The 16,890-nt window shown below is 37.8% G+C and overlaps 1 protein-coding gene across 7 annotated transcripts in view; it reads right to left on the bottom strand.

Annotated features, from left to right (window-relative positions):
- Fancc (FA complementation group C) overlaps positions 1-16,890 on the bottom strand; it is a 233,484-nt gene that overhangs the window by 64,617 nt on the left and 151,977 nt on the right. For all 7 annotated transcript variants that reach the window (XM_063229056.1, XM_063229057.1, XM_003468401.4 and 4 more), the window contains 2 exons: positions 1,418-1,531; positions 485-549 (listed from right to left, as the gene is read on the bottom strand). In XM_063229056.1, coding sequence (XP_063085126.1) covers positions 485-549; positions 1,418-1,531 — 179 coding nt within the window. The remainder of the gene's footprint in view (positions 1-484; positions 550-1,417; positions 1,532-16,890) is intronic.

The raw sequence follows: 16,890 nt of genomic DNA, 5'->3' as shown, positions 1-16,890 counted from the left end.
AGTCTAGACTTTGAAACTTTGTTTCTTAAAATAGGTCATATGCGCAAATCAAATAGCTGTTGCCCTGTAAATATTCCGTGTGCCTGCACACATGCACACACACAGTGGCGGGGAGCAGTACGAGTGGGGCACGCATTTGCATCTGTACACATTCTTCTCTTATATAGTAAGAAATTCCAGGGTGAGCCACAGTGGTCTTCTCTTTCGTATTCTTTACTATGTAGGTAAGTCTTTTATCTAATGCGTACACCGAAGATGTTGCATGATTTGATTACTGCCCCGCAAAAATTGAGAGAACAGTGATTATAAAGGAAGTGTGCAAAAACTCACAAATTTGCCATGTATTCCCCTAAATTAATTTCTCTACACAGAATTCAACTGTACCTATGAGCATGCATTTCCTATGAATTAGAACATTTTTCTCTAGTAACTGAGCTGATACATTTTGAAACTGGAGAAGAGGGATGTTTAGTTTAACACCTACCGCCTTCGAGTGTTAAATCCATTAAGATGACTCTCTCTCAGTTTGGACACTAATGATAAAACCATCTGTGAAACAAAATCAATTGCAGGTTAACTCAAACTGCAAACAGGATTACATCAGTTCTATTTTTCTTGGTGAGTGATACTTCCGTTGAGATTCCTTCCCCCCACATTCTCCTTATGCTTTATTTTGTTAGAGTGAAAAGAAAGCAGTGCCAAATCATATTTACTAATAAGTAGACTTCATGTTTAATGTATATTTTCTGCATTCCTATCTAGGGAATGAACAGTAGGCTGATCATTAACTTTCTAAGAATTAAAACCAAATCCATGCAGTTAAAAATGTAGAGTTCACTTATTATTGCTTTATCTTAAAAAATGCTTTTCATGTGTAATACTTCCAAACAACCAAAATGGTTAACATACATTAAAAATCTCATAACATTTTTAGAAGTTATATCAAGATAATAAATTTAAATTTCTTGGATTTGGCTAAAATTATAGGCAAATGTAAACACAGCTTAAATACTAAGATGTAAATATGTAATACTATTTACAAGGTTGTTTAGTGAATTTTCTGCCATGCTTTAACATAAATTCCAATAAGTTTATATTAAATACAAGATTTATTCAACAGCACAAGACTGTGTTCCTAGTTTAGAAATTCTCTTGTTTCCAAAATCCTTAAATGAGTAAGTGAGACGTGTTATAAGAAAGAGAGGCTGACTAAAATGTTTCCTGGTTTTCTTCTTTTTCACAAACTTCCACCTCTCAATTCTTCCCTACATGGCCATAACCCTGACCAAGGTAAGAAGAGATAAACAAAGAAAAGTTAAACAGTTCCCTGGGAGGACTGAAATGTTTCCATTTATCCTTTGGCTGATGGTACATTCAACAATGAAAATTTCAATACTAATACATTTAATATACTCACATTTTTAAGCAAAGCAGGACAGTAATCTACAGGCTCATACCCAAGGCCTTGAGTGAAAAGATCAAATTCTTTTATATTAAATCTGAATGCAGAAAGTATATGAGATAACAGGCCCTAAAAAACAAACAAAAAGAGGAAAGGTGAACTTCTTCTAAGTGGATGAAAGTGTGTCTGTTACATATAATATCTAGAAATCGAGTCATTTAAATGTACGGTAGCATGAAACCAGTAATCCACCTTTGTCTAGTTCACTTTCATTCAAGATGCAAAGAAATGACTTAAGTGTTAAAATTAGTAACTAAAAATAAGTAAATTTAAACAAATCAGAGCAGTGAAACATATATCTAATGAACAAATGGTCTTTAACTATATTAAGAATAGCATCATTGTTCTAAAACTCAGCAAAATATTTTTATCAGAGTAGAGAGGAGAATTTAATACATGATAAAGAATGCCAAAAATCAGCAGGGAAAGGAAAGATTATGCAAAACATGGAACTTGGCCAAATTGACTGTTTAAAAAAAGGTTAAATTCTCATCTTACATTATTCATTAGAGGTTAAAGAACATTTCCTTGTTTGTTATTGGAGAAATATAAATGGGGTTTCCATTCAGAGTAGGCTGACCACTGCAGCAAGGCACCCATAGGTTGTGAACAGGTGGATCCTAGCCCCAGGCCCGGACACTCAGGGACTACATTTGCCCAGGAGCTTGACGCCTGAACAGGGACACCCTGTAGGCTAGCAAAGGCCCCACTTTTTGTGCAATACAACTGGAAAATATGTATTTAATATGTTAGAAGTCTTTAGAATCTTTGATGTACCTAGCATATATCAAAGGTAATCAGAGAGGTCATCTCATTATGAAAAGTATCTGACAAGAGGGTATGATTAATTTATAATACCTTTGTACACTGGCTCGCTGTAGGCCAATTAACATGTTTATAAAGAAGAATTTATGACAGCATTTTAAATGAGTATACTACTAATAAAGATACTAAATTCTATATCTAGAAGCATTTTCACCAGTATAAAAGTAATCTACACATGGAATATAAAAATAATGGAAGAAAAGGTCCCCACATGTTAACACTCTCTACGTGGTGCTACTATGGTGATATACACCTCCACATATTTTCCTTCTATCTACTTAAATACAGTTTCCAGTTTCCTTTATGTGTGACTACTTTTATAATCAAAGATATTTTTTAAAGTGTTTGTTCAGAAATATTTGATTTTTATAAGTTTTACTGAGGTACAATTCACATACCATAAAATTCCTCTCTCTGTGGGTATACAACTCAGTGGTTTTTGTAGTACAGCCACAGTAAGTCATCTTAATTTTGTTTTGTTTTTTAAAGAGTTTGGGTCTATGTTGCCTAGGCTGTCTCAGATTCCTGGGTTGAAGTAATGCTATTGCTTCAGCCTCCCGAATAGCTGGGACTATAGGTAGGTGCCATGGTAGCTGGCCTTACTTTAAATTAATTAATATCAACAGTGGCCAGTTGGGGGCTGCTCTTCAAATTGGGGTGCCATGCAGGTGTCTGGGTAAGCAGAAGCTCAGCCAGGCCTGGCCAGTCATATGTCCAATTCAAGAGGAGGTGTCCAAGGCATCCCCAGGCAGAGGAGAGGGGCCAGGTAGGGTTGGCTGGACCTCAGTCAGCCTCAGGGTCAGGTTCAGTTTGGGTTTTTCACAGAAGAGGTGAGTCTAATGCTAAGTGGAGGGAAGTACTAGATGTGTTCCATATTCTGCCACCAGACTTTTGCATTCTATTACACAAATGCTTAAAATAGCTCCTATATAGCAGGAACCACTCCAAGTGCTTTATACATAGTGTTTTACTCAACCCTCACACTCTATGGAGGAAATCTTATTGAAGATGAGAAAAATCAGAGAGTTTAAGTAGCCTGCCCAAGAATGGTGCCTGCTCTGTAGCCAGACTTTATATGGAACTGCCCCGTATTCACTCTCTAAGACATCTGGGTTAGTTTTTAACCATGCAAATCAGATCAATCTGTTTGCAATCCTCAAGGCTCCCAATCACCCTCACCAGTAAAGCTCAAATGTCTTCCCAAAGTCAAGAAACCTGGCCCAGAATCTTTGCAATTCCCCTCTTCCTGCCACCACGCTGGGTTCCCTCACTGTTAGGTTTGTGACCCAGGAGGGCCCAGTCTCTTGTCTGGTTACATGTCACTTCTTGAAGGCATTCTAAAAATTATGACAGCTACAAATTACTGAGTGCTTGCCATGTGTGAGGCACTGTGCTAAATTCTCTTAAGTATGGCATCTCACTGAAAACCCACATTCAGTTTGTAATTGAGTTCCATTAATCAAATGCTATAAACATAGTTCCCTGCCCCACATTAAAAAAAAAAAGCCCATACCACAAAACTCAGTGTTACCAAAAATGAGGCAAATGTGGCAAGATGGGCTCTGTTGTTTGGAGAGTGTATTTGTAAAGCCTTTCCGAGAAGTTACTTGTTAATGTGCCCTCCTTTAAGAGATGATTAGAACATGAAGGCAGAGTCCTCAGGAAGGATTAATGTTATCTCTGGAATGGGTTAGTTATTAAAACAATGGATTACTGATAAAAGGATGACTTTTCTCTTTTGCATGTATTGATTTTCTTGCCCTTCTAACTGCTGTTAGGAAGAAGACAGCCCTTGCCAAAGCTGGGTGTGGTAGCTTAGTACTGGGAGGCTGAGGCAGGAAGATGACCAACACGAACAATTTAGCAATATACTATCTTGAAAAAAAGGGCTAGGAATGTAGTTCAGTGTGAAGGCCTTGGGTTCAAAATCCAGTACAGAGGGGAAAGGGAAGGCAAAGGGAGGGAAGGAGAGAGAGTTAAAAAAAAAAAAAAAAAAAAACCAGCCCTCATCTCATGCAGGCTCCAGGATTTTAAACTTCTCAGCCTCCAGAATAGTAAGAAACAGTACCTGCCTGGCAAGCACAGGGTCATGAGGTCAATATCAGGTACCAAAAAAAAAAAAAAAAAAAAAAAAAAAAGAATAATAAGAAATAAATTCCTTTCAAGGATTCTATTACAGCAGCATAAAGCTTGGACAGTAGTCAAGCATTAAAATTCTTACTGTTTTACCCAATATCTCAATTTCTAAGAATATATCCTAAAGGATGATATAGGCTCATAACAGCATTACTTATTACAGTAAAAATCTAGAAGCAATAAGTACCCAATAATACCAGATTTGGTGAATTTATAATGATTTATACAACAGTAAAACCATGTGAAAAGACAGTTGATGATATAAGATAAAACAGTGTAACAATTTAAAAAGCAATGTGTAAAACTGAACATTCATTGTGATTTTAATTTTGTATGTACAAAAAAATGCTAGGAAGAAATTTAACAAATACATGACATAGGTAATTTCTGAGAGTAACTTAAAATTTCTTCTTTAAATGACATGATTTACAAAGTTTCTATAATTACCACATTTTAATGTTATCATAAAAGTATTTTGTAAAATAAAATTATGTGATTTAAATGTCTTTTTTTCTTCCCCACAAATACCCAATATTGCTATGGAAAGATACAAGTCCTTTGTTTTTTAGACAGGGTCTGACTATAGCCCAGGCTGGCCTCAAACTCATGGCGATCCTCCTACCTCAGCCTCCCAAGTGCAGGGATTGTAGGCCTGTCACCACACATGGCTTGGGAGACTACAGGAGTTTTATGACTAGATCAAAAGAAGTATAAACCCTAGAAACAATGAAGTATATTGAGACTGTCTATAGCTATAAATTGTTAAAGCAGACAACCCAAACTTTAGTTCCCTAAATTTCTATTTTAAAGTAAACTAAAAAGCTAGTTAAGCTGAAGTGGGCATGCAGCTCAGTAGTAGCACATTTGCCTAGCATGTGTGAACCCTGGATTCAATCTGCAGCACCACAAAAAAATAAAAAAGATCATTAGGCAGCAGGGCATGATGGTGCACACCTGAAATCCCAGTACTCGGGAAGCTCAGCTCAGGTAGAAGGGCTGCAGGTTGCAGGCTAGCCTGGACTCTACAGGGATTTCAAAGCTTGTCTGCACTATATAGACCTTGTCTCAGAAAGAACAACCAAGAAAAGATTTATCATTTTTCCTGGCTAACTTTTTTTTTATACTGCCACCTAGTGGCAAACAGTCTAAACACAAAACCATTATAGATGAGAGACGGCCCTGGACGAAAACAATTTCCTACAGACATAGAAGAATAGATTCTTTTTTGAAATGCTGCAGATCGACCTTGGAGATCCTTTACTGCAACCTCACATTTCACCAATGAGCAACTGAGTTTCTGAATACACAAAACAGTGTTTACAAAAAGGAGCTGGCGATAAAGAAACAGGTTCTGACACTGGTGGGGGAAAATGCAAATGCATGCTCCTGACTCAAGAACTAAACTCCTTCAAGGATAGAAAGTGCAAGAACCGGTTTTTTTCAAAAATGCGGCTTGCTAGGGGATTGGGCGGAGAGTCTCTCCGGAGAAATCATATTAGATGATAGAATATGACAACATGGAGAGGGCCAGACAAATGGATAATGATTCTTATTAACCAAGACAGCGCGGCAGGAGGACTTAAAGTCGTGCTGAGACTGGGAAGGCTGATAACGGGAGGCTGCAAATCCCGCGCCTTTAATGCGGCAAACTGACCAGTGGACCCAACAGGAAAAGCTGTGTTGGCTTTTGGTGACTGCTGGAAATTGAGACCCGGGATACTGAGAAGCAGCCAGGACTGCCCTGCTGAACCAGAGGAGATTGTGAAAGGCTCTGGAGCTCTGAAGCCCAACGCTGTGCAGTTTTCTGACCATTCCACACTGTGCTGGGAGCACAGTGAGGGCAAGCGGCATGGTGTGCAGTAGACTCAAGAGGAGGACCTGCACCAAGCCCTGGTGAGTACTGGGGACTGGGTCCCGTGGCTGCTGTGGCTGATCAGAGAATATCTTGGAATTGGGTAGAGTCCACCACCACGGACATCAATAACACAGAGAGTCTGGCGGAAGACATCTTAGAGTTGGGCAGACCCTGCGGCTCGGTGACATCACTGAGTTGCCCCTGGTGTAGTTGCCCCTGGTGGAGGACATCTTGAAATTGGGCAGAGCCTGGCACCATGTTGGCTTCAGCGTCATACAGAGAACTAGTGGAAGACATCTTGGAATTGGGCATACCCACTGTCCTGGTGCTCCTGGCACAGAGAGGTCTGGAAGAGAACAGCTGGGATTTGGGCAGAATCCTGTGCCATGGTGACATTATTCAGCTGCTTCTGGCACAGAGAGAACTGGCAGGATCTGCTGGGGCTGAACCAAGCCTCTGCTTGGGGCCTAATAAGCAGATACAAAATAGTCGCAACTCTGTGACATCCAGAAAGTACAGCCTAATTTACGGATTGACTGGCACACTGGCTGGAGGCTAGCCTGCACTGTCCCTGCATCCCTGCCTACCCCAGATAACAGCAAATTGGGGAAGACAGCAAAAACTCAAGTCAGCATGCTTCTGAAAGGCCCTAAGCAATACAGAGAGGGTCAGAGACCCCCAGGACACTCCAGTCTGAAAGAAACTAGAAACATGACACGAGATAAAAATAAAAAAAAAATCTCCAGCTGCCCAACATGAGAAAATAAGCCCAGGAGAAGTAAACACTGAAGAGAACAAGCACAGTAACCATCCAATACTGGACACAGCATCAGCCGAAATTAAAAAATACCTCCATGACCTCATAGATGAATTTAAAGCTGTATTCCTGATCCAAGTGAGGCAAGCTATAAAGAGATTAATTAAAGAAATGACAAGCCCCGCCCAAGAGAACACAGATGGAAGAACTGAGGAAATCAGAAAAGAAAGAAACTTCTGAAGAAGAATTTAAACATAACTTAGAATACATGAAACAGATCCAAAGAGATTACCAGGAAACTAAAAACTCCATTCAACACTGGCAAAATGCCCTGACAGAAACTAAAGCCAACCTTCTGAAACTTGAAGAGAGATTTATAACATATGATTGTGAAAGAAAAAAACCTCTTAAAAATAACAAGGAACCAGAAAGAAACAATTCAAAAGCTAGAAGATGACAAAAGAATATATAACTTAAGAATAAAGAATGTGAGTGAGGAAGCAGGAGCAACCAAAAGTGAAATACAAAGAATATTCACAGATATATTAAAGCAAAATTTCCCATATATAGCAAAAAGAAATGATATCCAGATAAAAGAGGCATACAGAACACCAGCTACCTACAACCATCTATGCCTAGACATATAATAATCAAGATTCTAGAAATCCACCAAAAGAACAGAATATTAAAAGCAGCCAGAGAAAAGAAGCAGATTACCTACAACGGGAAAATTATCAAAATAACAACAGACTTATCAACACAAACTCTTAAGTCAAGAAGGGAATGGGGAGAAATATTCCAAGTCCTGAAAGAAAATAATATGCAACCAAGACTCATATATCTGTCAAAACTCTCTCTCAAAATTAATGGGGAAGTAAGATGCTTCCAAGACAAGAAGGAACTGTGGGAGTTCATGGCCACCAATCCAACCCTACAGAGAGTGCTGAAGGATATTTCAGAGAAAGAGAGGAAGGGATACCAGGATTCCAGCAACAGTGGCAGAGAAGCCTCAATGAACGGGGCAGACAGTGGAATGAGGGAATAAGTTAGACAAATTATAGCAGAAAAGTGGAGTAGCAGACATGAGGCAGAGACAGTAAGCTACAGTCTTTAGTATAGACAGCTCTGAAACACTATAAAAAAAGGCAGAGGTCATTGTTAATAGTGTATCAGGATTTAAAAGACACAGTAGTTTTATCACCATATTTGGTTTGAATTTAATTTATTCTGGTCTGTCCACTCATGTCAGATTTGAGGGCACAGACATCTGGCCCAAAAATAGCAGGTTATACCATGGTAACTATCCTTACTTTCCTATTAACTTAAACTGAAATCCTGTATTACTTACATTGTCTTACTATGACTGATCTTAATTGAATCTGATTCATAAGACCATGGGTTTGCCTTGGCTGATTTTATTTGCATTTGGTATGCTTGTTAGTATCAACCCTAAAAGTAGAGGCAACTACTCTGAAGACGACAAGATGTAAAGGATATCCATACTGGTATTAATTATTATTATTTTTTTTTTATTTAAGAGGAAAAAGAGAAAAACACAAAACAAAACAAAGCAGTGTAAGGTTACACATAATACATAACTACAAAAAAAAAACATAACAGTAAGAAATCACCTGTTAATAGATTACATAATATCATCTTGGAAATAGTTGCTCAAATCACAGTATCAAAGAATACAAAGTAGACATTCAAACGGAGAGACTGCAAACAGCTGTGTTCAATGATCCAAAAACATTAATATAGTCAGCTATTTAACATCCCTAAACACACTTGTTGTTATATCCGTTAGAGCTCTTTTTTTTTCCCCTCCCTCTCTTTTTTATAACAAAATTTATACATTTTGGATTTTATTACTCCTCAGTTCTCATTACTCTCTTGGGGGGGAGAGAATAAAGTCAAATATGGCAAAACAAAGCTGTAAGTCCAAACCAAGGATAGACATAGCACATGATGTAGAACAGAGTACAAGGTCATCAACAATGGTTATCAACATTGTCTCTTGTTTCCTTAAAAGGAATTGTCCATCTCATTAGATATTATAAAGCCGGACAAAACAGTGACTGGTATTAATTATTAACAGCTCTCAAATCCTACAATGCTTTCAAAGTTGTGTTTTTATAAAAATAGGTAATACTGTGTTTAACTATATTAAGCCGATGATGTGGACAAATCTATTGAAAATAACAAGAGAAAACATAGTAGCTATGAAAGATCACCTATATTGTGGTCTTATATCTCTTATCCATTGCATGTTTTTCTAGGAATTTGTTTTGCTGTCTTGTTATGAGTTGTTTTTCCCTATAATACAGAAAGGATAGATATATATGTAGAAATTCACACATGAGTTTTTTAAAAAAAATTATTTACGGGAACAGATTATATAATGCAAGATGTAATGGACAGATACTCTGAAGAAGAGACACTAAGAAACCCAATGCTAATTTTGTAGCATTATGATATAAATTCTAGCAATACTATTATTCACTGATCAGAATGATATTAGTCTAGTCTCTTAAGTTCAATTTCAACATACGTAAAGATGGGGATGGCTACCATGATGAGAATAAGAGATGCGATGAGATGCGATGGTAGTTATTACTGTCTTCCCCAATGTTAGATCTTGAAAACCTAAAAAGCCTTCATCATCCTGTAATGATTTGATTAGTTCTATAATATGCAATATGTATATAATGTGGGTGAAGACGGGGACAACTATTTGTAAGAAACTAGAGACAGTTAGATAGTGAAGATCTCCAGTGGACTTGCTTTGAAATCTGTATTTCTTTAAATTGTTTTTTTAACTGTTTTGTTCTGTTTTGATATGTCTAATCTTACTCTCTTTGAGATGTAAAACAAGTGTGTAGGACTGATAACCATATTACTGAGTTTTTGTTCGACCACTGAGCAGAACTGTTTGCAGTGTCACTTTTTGAATGTCATTTTAAATACTTTAATTTTGTAACCTGAACAGCTATTTCTAAGATGACAATATGTAACTTATCAACCAACAATTTCTTACTGTTTATTTTTCTGCAATTTTGTATTATTTCTACCCTTTTTATCTCCATGTATTTTTTTGTTTCCTTTTCTTTAAATAAGAAAAAAAAAAAGAAAAAGAAAGTGCAAGAACCAACATGGTCTCCCATGAAGCGATTTTTATGTCCAACATTGATTCATGTAGTAGTTTCAAGAACAAAAGAACTCTGCTAATGTTGGAAAGCCATCAAACATGCTTACACCATCAAGGTGAATGTCCAAAAGAGTATTGACTAACCTGGAGGAGATCTGCTGCCCCATTTCCAGGTGCTCTTGTTGGTCCTTGCATGCTGCATCTGTGCTATCCTTTTGCAGACAGAATATTCACAGGCGCTTTAGGAAAGTTGGAACAAGCATGCTGTGGTTTGGAACACGGTCAGGGTGTGGAAGAACCATGGGTTCTACTCAGGCAAAGGCGAGCACAGCCAAACTGTGGTCAATATTCTTGAACTGAAATGCAGCATACATTTTATGCTTCTTCAAGCAATTTCTTGATCTGATCATTAAAGTCTTTTAGAATTTCCATTACTTTGCCTGCTATTCCACATAATATACCCAAAACAAAAACCTTGTTTGTAAATCAGGATCCCTTCATTCACTCAACAAACATACATTGAGCATGGCCAGGTACTCCTGGCATGAGAAGCCCCCCAGAGCTGGGGACGGGCGACAGAGATGAGAACCGCCATAATGTGAGACTTGCACACCAGTGCTGTGATGAAGGGTAAGACAATCGCTGTGGGAGCACAGCAGGGAACAGTCAGTTCCAACCAGTGGTTCTTGGAGCCCTCCCAGAGCGATGGCATCCAAGCTGATTCTGACAGCTGGGGAAGCAGACAGAGTGTGAGGGCTATGAGCTGGGGGACACGGGAGACAGCAGGGGAAAGTGGTTGAAAGGAGAGGGGGCTGTCACAGAAACGTTCCTGTTGCCCGATGCTCTAGGCTTTTACGTGGTTCCTAAGCACAACCTACTTCTGTGTGGCCTCTGCCCTCCCAGACAAACCAATTTCCAGCATTCCTTGTAGTGTGGGAAGTCAGATGCTCTGCTGGTCATCAAAGACAACCAGCCGCTTCTAATCTCCTTATAGTTTCTTTCTTGTGGCTAATGTACATGAAAAAATGCTCAGCATCTTTGGCCATTAAAGAAATGTAAATCAAAAAGATATTGAGGTTCCATCTCACTCTAATAAACATGGCTATTACTGATGACTCCAGAAAAAACAAATGCTGGCAAGGATGCAGGGAAAAAGGAACCCTTCTGCATTACTGTAGGAATGTCAACTAGTATAACTACTATGGAAATCAGTATGAAGAGGTCTTAAAAAACTACAAATAGAAATCCCTTATACCCAGCTACACTCTCCTGGGTGTCTTCCTGAAAGAGTTAAAGTCATCACATTACAGTGCTACATGCATCTCCATATTTGTAGCAGAGCAATTCAGTATAGCTAAAATATGAAAAAAGCCCAGGTGCCCATCATTAGATGAATGCATAAAGAAATGTGAACACTCTGGAATACTACTTGGTCATAAAGGATAAATCTGAGTCATAGGAAGATGGATGGATCTTGAAACAATATCGAGAGAGGAGATGTAGCAAAGCTGGCTGGGGAAGTAGGCGTGACCTATTAATTATAAAACTCAGCACACACGCACAGAACAGCCCCCAAAGCCCTACGCGGGACTTCTCATGAGATCCTGAGCAGGTTTTCCATAGAACAGCCTAGCCTGATGTCAGCCTGAGGAGTGGGCGATATCAAAAGGACAGCCCCACCGAGTGTTTGCTACTGTCTCTCTTTACAGTAGCATGCTCTCATTCTATAAAATGTATTTATTTTTTTCCTATTTTTAGTTGGCCCAAATTCAATCTGCAGAGTTAGTTTCTTTTCCTACCTTTAATAAATCTAAAATTTTCTACTGTTTGTGCCTGCTTGACCAATTCTTTATTCAGAATAGAAAGAACCTAGAAACTACTTCTAGAAGAAGAATCTAGTACCCCTCAAACCTGGAAACAATATTAAGAGAAATAAATCAGACACAGAAGATTAACTATCATATAGTTTTTCTTGCATGAGAAACCCAAAATAAAAATAATTTAAATTGCAAAATAAAGAAGAGATGGTAGGAAACATGGAGGTAAGACTTTTTGGAGCTGTGGAAGGAGCTCTAGGAAAGAGGAGATAGAGGAGGGAGGAAGGGGGGGGTGTGTCCAGATGTGATCTATATGCATTGATTCTCCAAAACAAATGTAATATCACAAACATATATTCACAAAAATAACGTTTTTTTTTTTTTTTTTTAAACCAGTGTCCCCCTCTCAACTCTAGCTGTCAAAGCTGACCTAGATTTCAAAATCCATCTTTCCCCAGGCTGCCTGTTCTAGGCTCCAGCTTGACAGGGTCTTTTCCCCCTGGAGTCCCCATGGCTTCAATCTGTATCTCACAGAAAGCCTGGCAGTGTTGTCACCAGTACACGTTCCTGTTCTGCCAGGAGCCCATGGCTCCAGCTGGAAGGAATTTCTTCACCAACTTTTACACTCCTTTGAGGAGCTGTGAACTAGCCCTAGGCATCTCACACAGTAGTCAATCAGGAGATATTAGCTATTCAACCTCACTAAAATGGACTGTTTTTTTTGTGTCTGAATAATGCAGTTATTACAAGTTTCCTTTGTGATCTTCTTATAGGACAAGTTAAACTTTCCTTCCTTAGTTTCAGGTCACATAAAACACCAGAGAAAAATAAAAACAAAACCATCCATGACATTACTATAAGCTTTTTCAAAGAGACTGACCCAGTTCAGTAATACTGTCCAAAACCCGGCACACCAATATGGATGCACTGGAGCCATTCAGCCTGTGTAATGCTATAGTCTTAGGACATCCAGGAGGAACAGGAGAAGCAAGTATCATCCTTATTGGAAAGGGGCCAGGGAAATTCCAAATCAGTTGCAGCTGTATTTTTATAAAACTTATTATGCAGAACTGAACATTCTGAAAATATTTTTTCCTACAGGTTTGATTAATAAAAAAAAGCTTTCCTTAGTGCTGTTCAATTTTTAAAACATTTTGGGCCCCTCAAAAATTTTATCCACTAGGTATTTCACAATGTGTTTAATCTTCCATCTTCTCAAAACTTTAATGGAAGTATTTGGTCAAATAGTCCAGAAGTGGGACCCAAAACTTCTGCCACTGTGAATATAACACACTTTTTTCACCATGTAAAATACCTGTGCCCAAATTTCTCCTTCTTTATACTCCATGGCATTTTATGTAAACATTCTGTAAAACATTTATGTTATTACACTGGAATTGCTTGTTTATTCAACTAATATTAAAATTCCAAAATTAATTAAATCACCTGCAAGTGATTAATAGTTTTCTAATGGGATGTCATGGTGAAAACTGACTTATTTTCTTAATAACACAACCTTAAATTATCATTTTCTTCTGCCAACAAAGAACATTTAGAAATTAAACCAACACGTGTCACCTAAGTTTGTTTTATGAAAAAAAAAATGTGTTGCCATCTATAAAGTCAAATGAGCCAGTGATGCCCTGCATAGTGCTAAATGACAAATTGACACAGCATAAAATGTTTAAAAAAGATGTTACAGGTCTACATAAATGCAGGAAAATACAGTCTTGTCAAGAAAAATCCAATGTCACAAAAATGCCAATTCTCTGGCATACAGACTCAAAACAGTATCAATGACAATCATACAAGCAGAACTTCGTAAGCTTTTCTAAAATTTAAACAAAACAGTACCTGCTAAGGGAAAGAAGAAAATCATAGGAATAAACAGCAGTCTGACTCTATTTATTTAATCTCAAAAAGAAGCACACCAAGCAGGATATTGCCCATATCCACACATGCAAGTAGGGGAACATGACCCTCATCTCACTCTAGGACGGAGGCTTTCAGACACAGAATGCACTGAAGCAAAGCAGAGACTGCTTATGTCTAATGTAATTATTCTCTCTCAGCTGTCTGTACCACCTCTACTATGATTTCTCAGAAAGGAATTAACATCTGTGTGTCACATAGTTTATCTGACAACTCTTAAAATCCAAAATCTTTAAAATGAACTTGTAAGGAACAATCTGTTTTCAAAATATGAGCTGTGGTACACAGCCAATGCTAAAAGAATCCAATCAAGATTTTAAGATGGTTCAACATGTAACTAGCATATATGATACTAGAACAATCTATAAGGCAAATCAAGAAGTAAATCTTAACTTACAGATCTGATTTAGAACATTTTTTCCTAAAAATTAGTATGTTTAAAATAATGTAGAATCATTTTGGAAAAAATTATTTTCATCACAAATATCCATGATAATACTTTCTTTAGCAAAGAAGTAATAAATTGAATAGATTATTCCATTTTATTTTTTGAGACAGGGTCTCACTATGCAGTTCAGGCTGGCCTTGATCTGTCTTTGTAGCCCAGGCTGGTCTGGAACTTGCATAGATCCTAACTTGCAATGACCTTCCTAACTCAGCTTCCCAAGTACTAGGATTACATGCATGTGCCACCACACCCTTCATTCCTTTCAAGGGAATGAAGACAATGTAAATTCTCTTTAGCTGAATAAATTCACCTAAACAATGCTACAGAAAACAAATAATGCCTAATTCTCAACCTAAAACCCAACAGTTTGCTTCTAAAAGTTAACGTCTTTACTTTTAGGATTATTACGTCATAACAGACCCAACCAAACAAAACGGCAATTACCACAGTTCCTCTGATTTCACCCAGTATTTAAACTGTTAAATTATTTCCAATTTTATAGAATCCATATTCACTAAGCTTAAGTGGAATAATTTCATACTGACAGAATACTAACGGTATCAAAATGCACTAAGAAACAGTTTTCCTCATTACATGATCATGAAGCAAGATTCAATATGTCGTTATTGATAATTTTGCCTCTCCCATACATCATGCTCTGAGATGCATAAATGTATTTCAAATATGATTTCAATTCAAGGAAGAAGCCAGAGTATAAATAGATTTTCCTTAGAAAGCTTGAAATCAACTTTTTAAAAAAAATGTATTTACTTAGTATATTTTTAGGTAAAGCTTGGTAAATATTTATCCAGCCCTTAAGAGAATGAGATTTAAGTGAGTAAATTTAACCCAATCAAATTTCCTAATCTTGACAAAATCCACATTCTGGGTCCGACTGTTCTTTGCTGCAAGAGGCTATCCTGTGGGTTCCTGCTCTCCATCCCCTAGATGCTACTGGCAGGTACCTCCTCCAAGTTTCAACAGCCAAAAAATATCTCCAGGCATTGCTAAATCCCTTGGACCAAAATCACGTCTCCTGAGGAGCTTTGGTTTGATACATTGTGTTTAAAAATTATTTTGAATTGTTATTCTTGTCTCTAGCATAAAGATGAGTATCAGTAACAAAAGATTTGTGTGGCTGATACAGAACTAACTACAGAAATGACTGTTATGTGAAAAGAGTAAGTTGAATACATCAACATAATTCCATTTATGTACAAACCAATAGAAAACAAATGAATTTATTTCTATATATAAAGGCATAGAAGACTAGAAAGATCTATAATCCACTAAAATCAGAGATCACTTCATGGGAGGCCTATGAGGCTGGGCATTGGCTGATGTATCTGGATTGACTTTTTAAAATGAGACTATACAGATGTCTAATTTGTATAATTCAAAAATAAAGGGAAAAAAGAAAGGTCATATAGCCTTAAAAGGACTTTAAATGACCTCAGAATAATTTTTTAAAAAGTGTCAAGCTCCCCCAGTTTACTTCTATCACATGCTGATAATAAAGTTCACTTGATAGCATTATTACAAAAGTAAGGCACCCACTTTGTATGCTTTAATCCTGTAACTTGAACAACTTATTTCTAAGATGACAATATGTAATCTATAACTAGTGATTTCTTACTGTTTTTTTGTAATTCTGTATTACATGTACCCTTATACTGTTTTGTTTTTTTTCCTTTAAATAAAATTAAAATGCAGTAGCTTGCTAATAAATAGTAAAGGAAAAATTTAAAAAAAAGCAAGACACATGCAGAAAATAGGCAGCAAGGTTTGTAGGGTCACAACACATCCTTGAACATCAGCACCTCCTATGACTTAAGTCTCAGTTTAACTGAGGATGGGATCTAATCTAACAACAAGGTAACCCTGTTACTCTGGCTTTATGTCTCCTGTCTTCACCATGTGGGCAAAGATATCTGTTCCCTCTAGGTAAGGTAACCAGTGCCTGCTCTTGCACACTGTGGTCTTAACAGTGAAGGGATCATCCTTAGGCTGACCATAATCAAATATGAAATGTGTAATGGGGTCTGGGAGAAGCCAAGTGTGAAAACTGATCAACTAAATCATTGTTTCTCATGGTGCAATGCATGAATACCTCCAATCTAAATCCTCTGAGCACTCACTACCTTAGTCCTACTCCAGTCCACCAAGTCACAAACCGGGAGATACAGCCTTACAATCAGCTTCACCAACAGAACCACACCCAGATATGGCACAGGAAAGTCTGAGGATCAGCACCCTAATGCCTGACCACAGTCTAAACACCTACCTATGGAAACACATGCACTGGGGAAAGAACTTAGAGAAGACAGCAGAGAGTATGTCCAGGTCTGCCTAAGACCTTCTACCTTGGCTGGAGCCATTGCTTCCTCTGGTTCAAAATCTATAATGGGGTGCCAGACAAGCCAGAGGTAACTGTGCAGTGAAACTGCTTAAGAGCTAAGTTAGATGGAAACATGAGGGACTCCGTCAGACACATGTAGAACCCACTGGCA

The sequence above is a fragment of the Cavia porcellus genome, unplaced genomic scaffold (genome assembly GCF_034190915.1).
Source record: "Cavia porcellus strain 051 isolate PalLab524CR breed Dunkin Hartley unplaced genomic scaffold, mCavPor4.1 scaffold_17, whole genome shotgun sequence".
Classification (NCBI taxonomy): Eukaryota; Metazoa; Chordata; class Mammalia; order Rodentia; family Caviidae; genus Cavia; species Cavia porcellus.
Note: the sequence above shows the minus strand (reverse complement) of the source record. Positions and strands in the feature narration are given on the sequence as shown.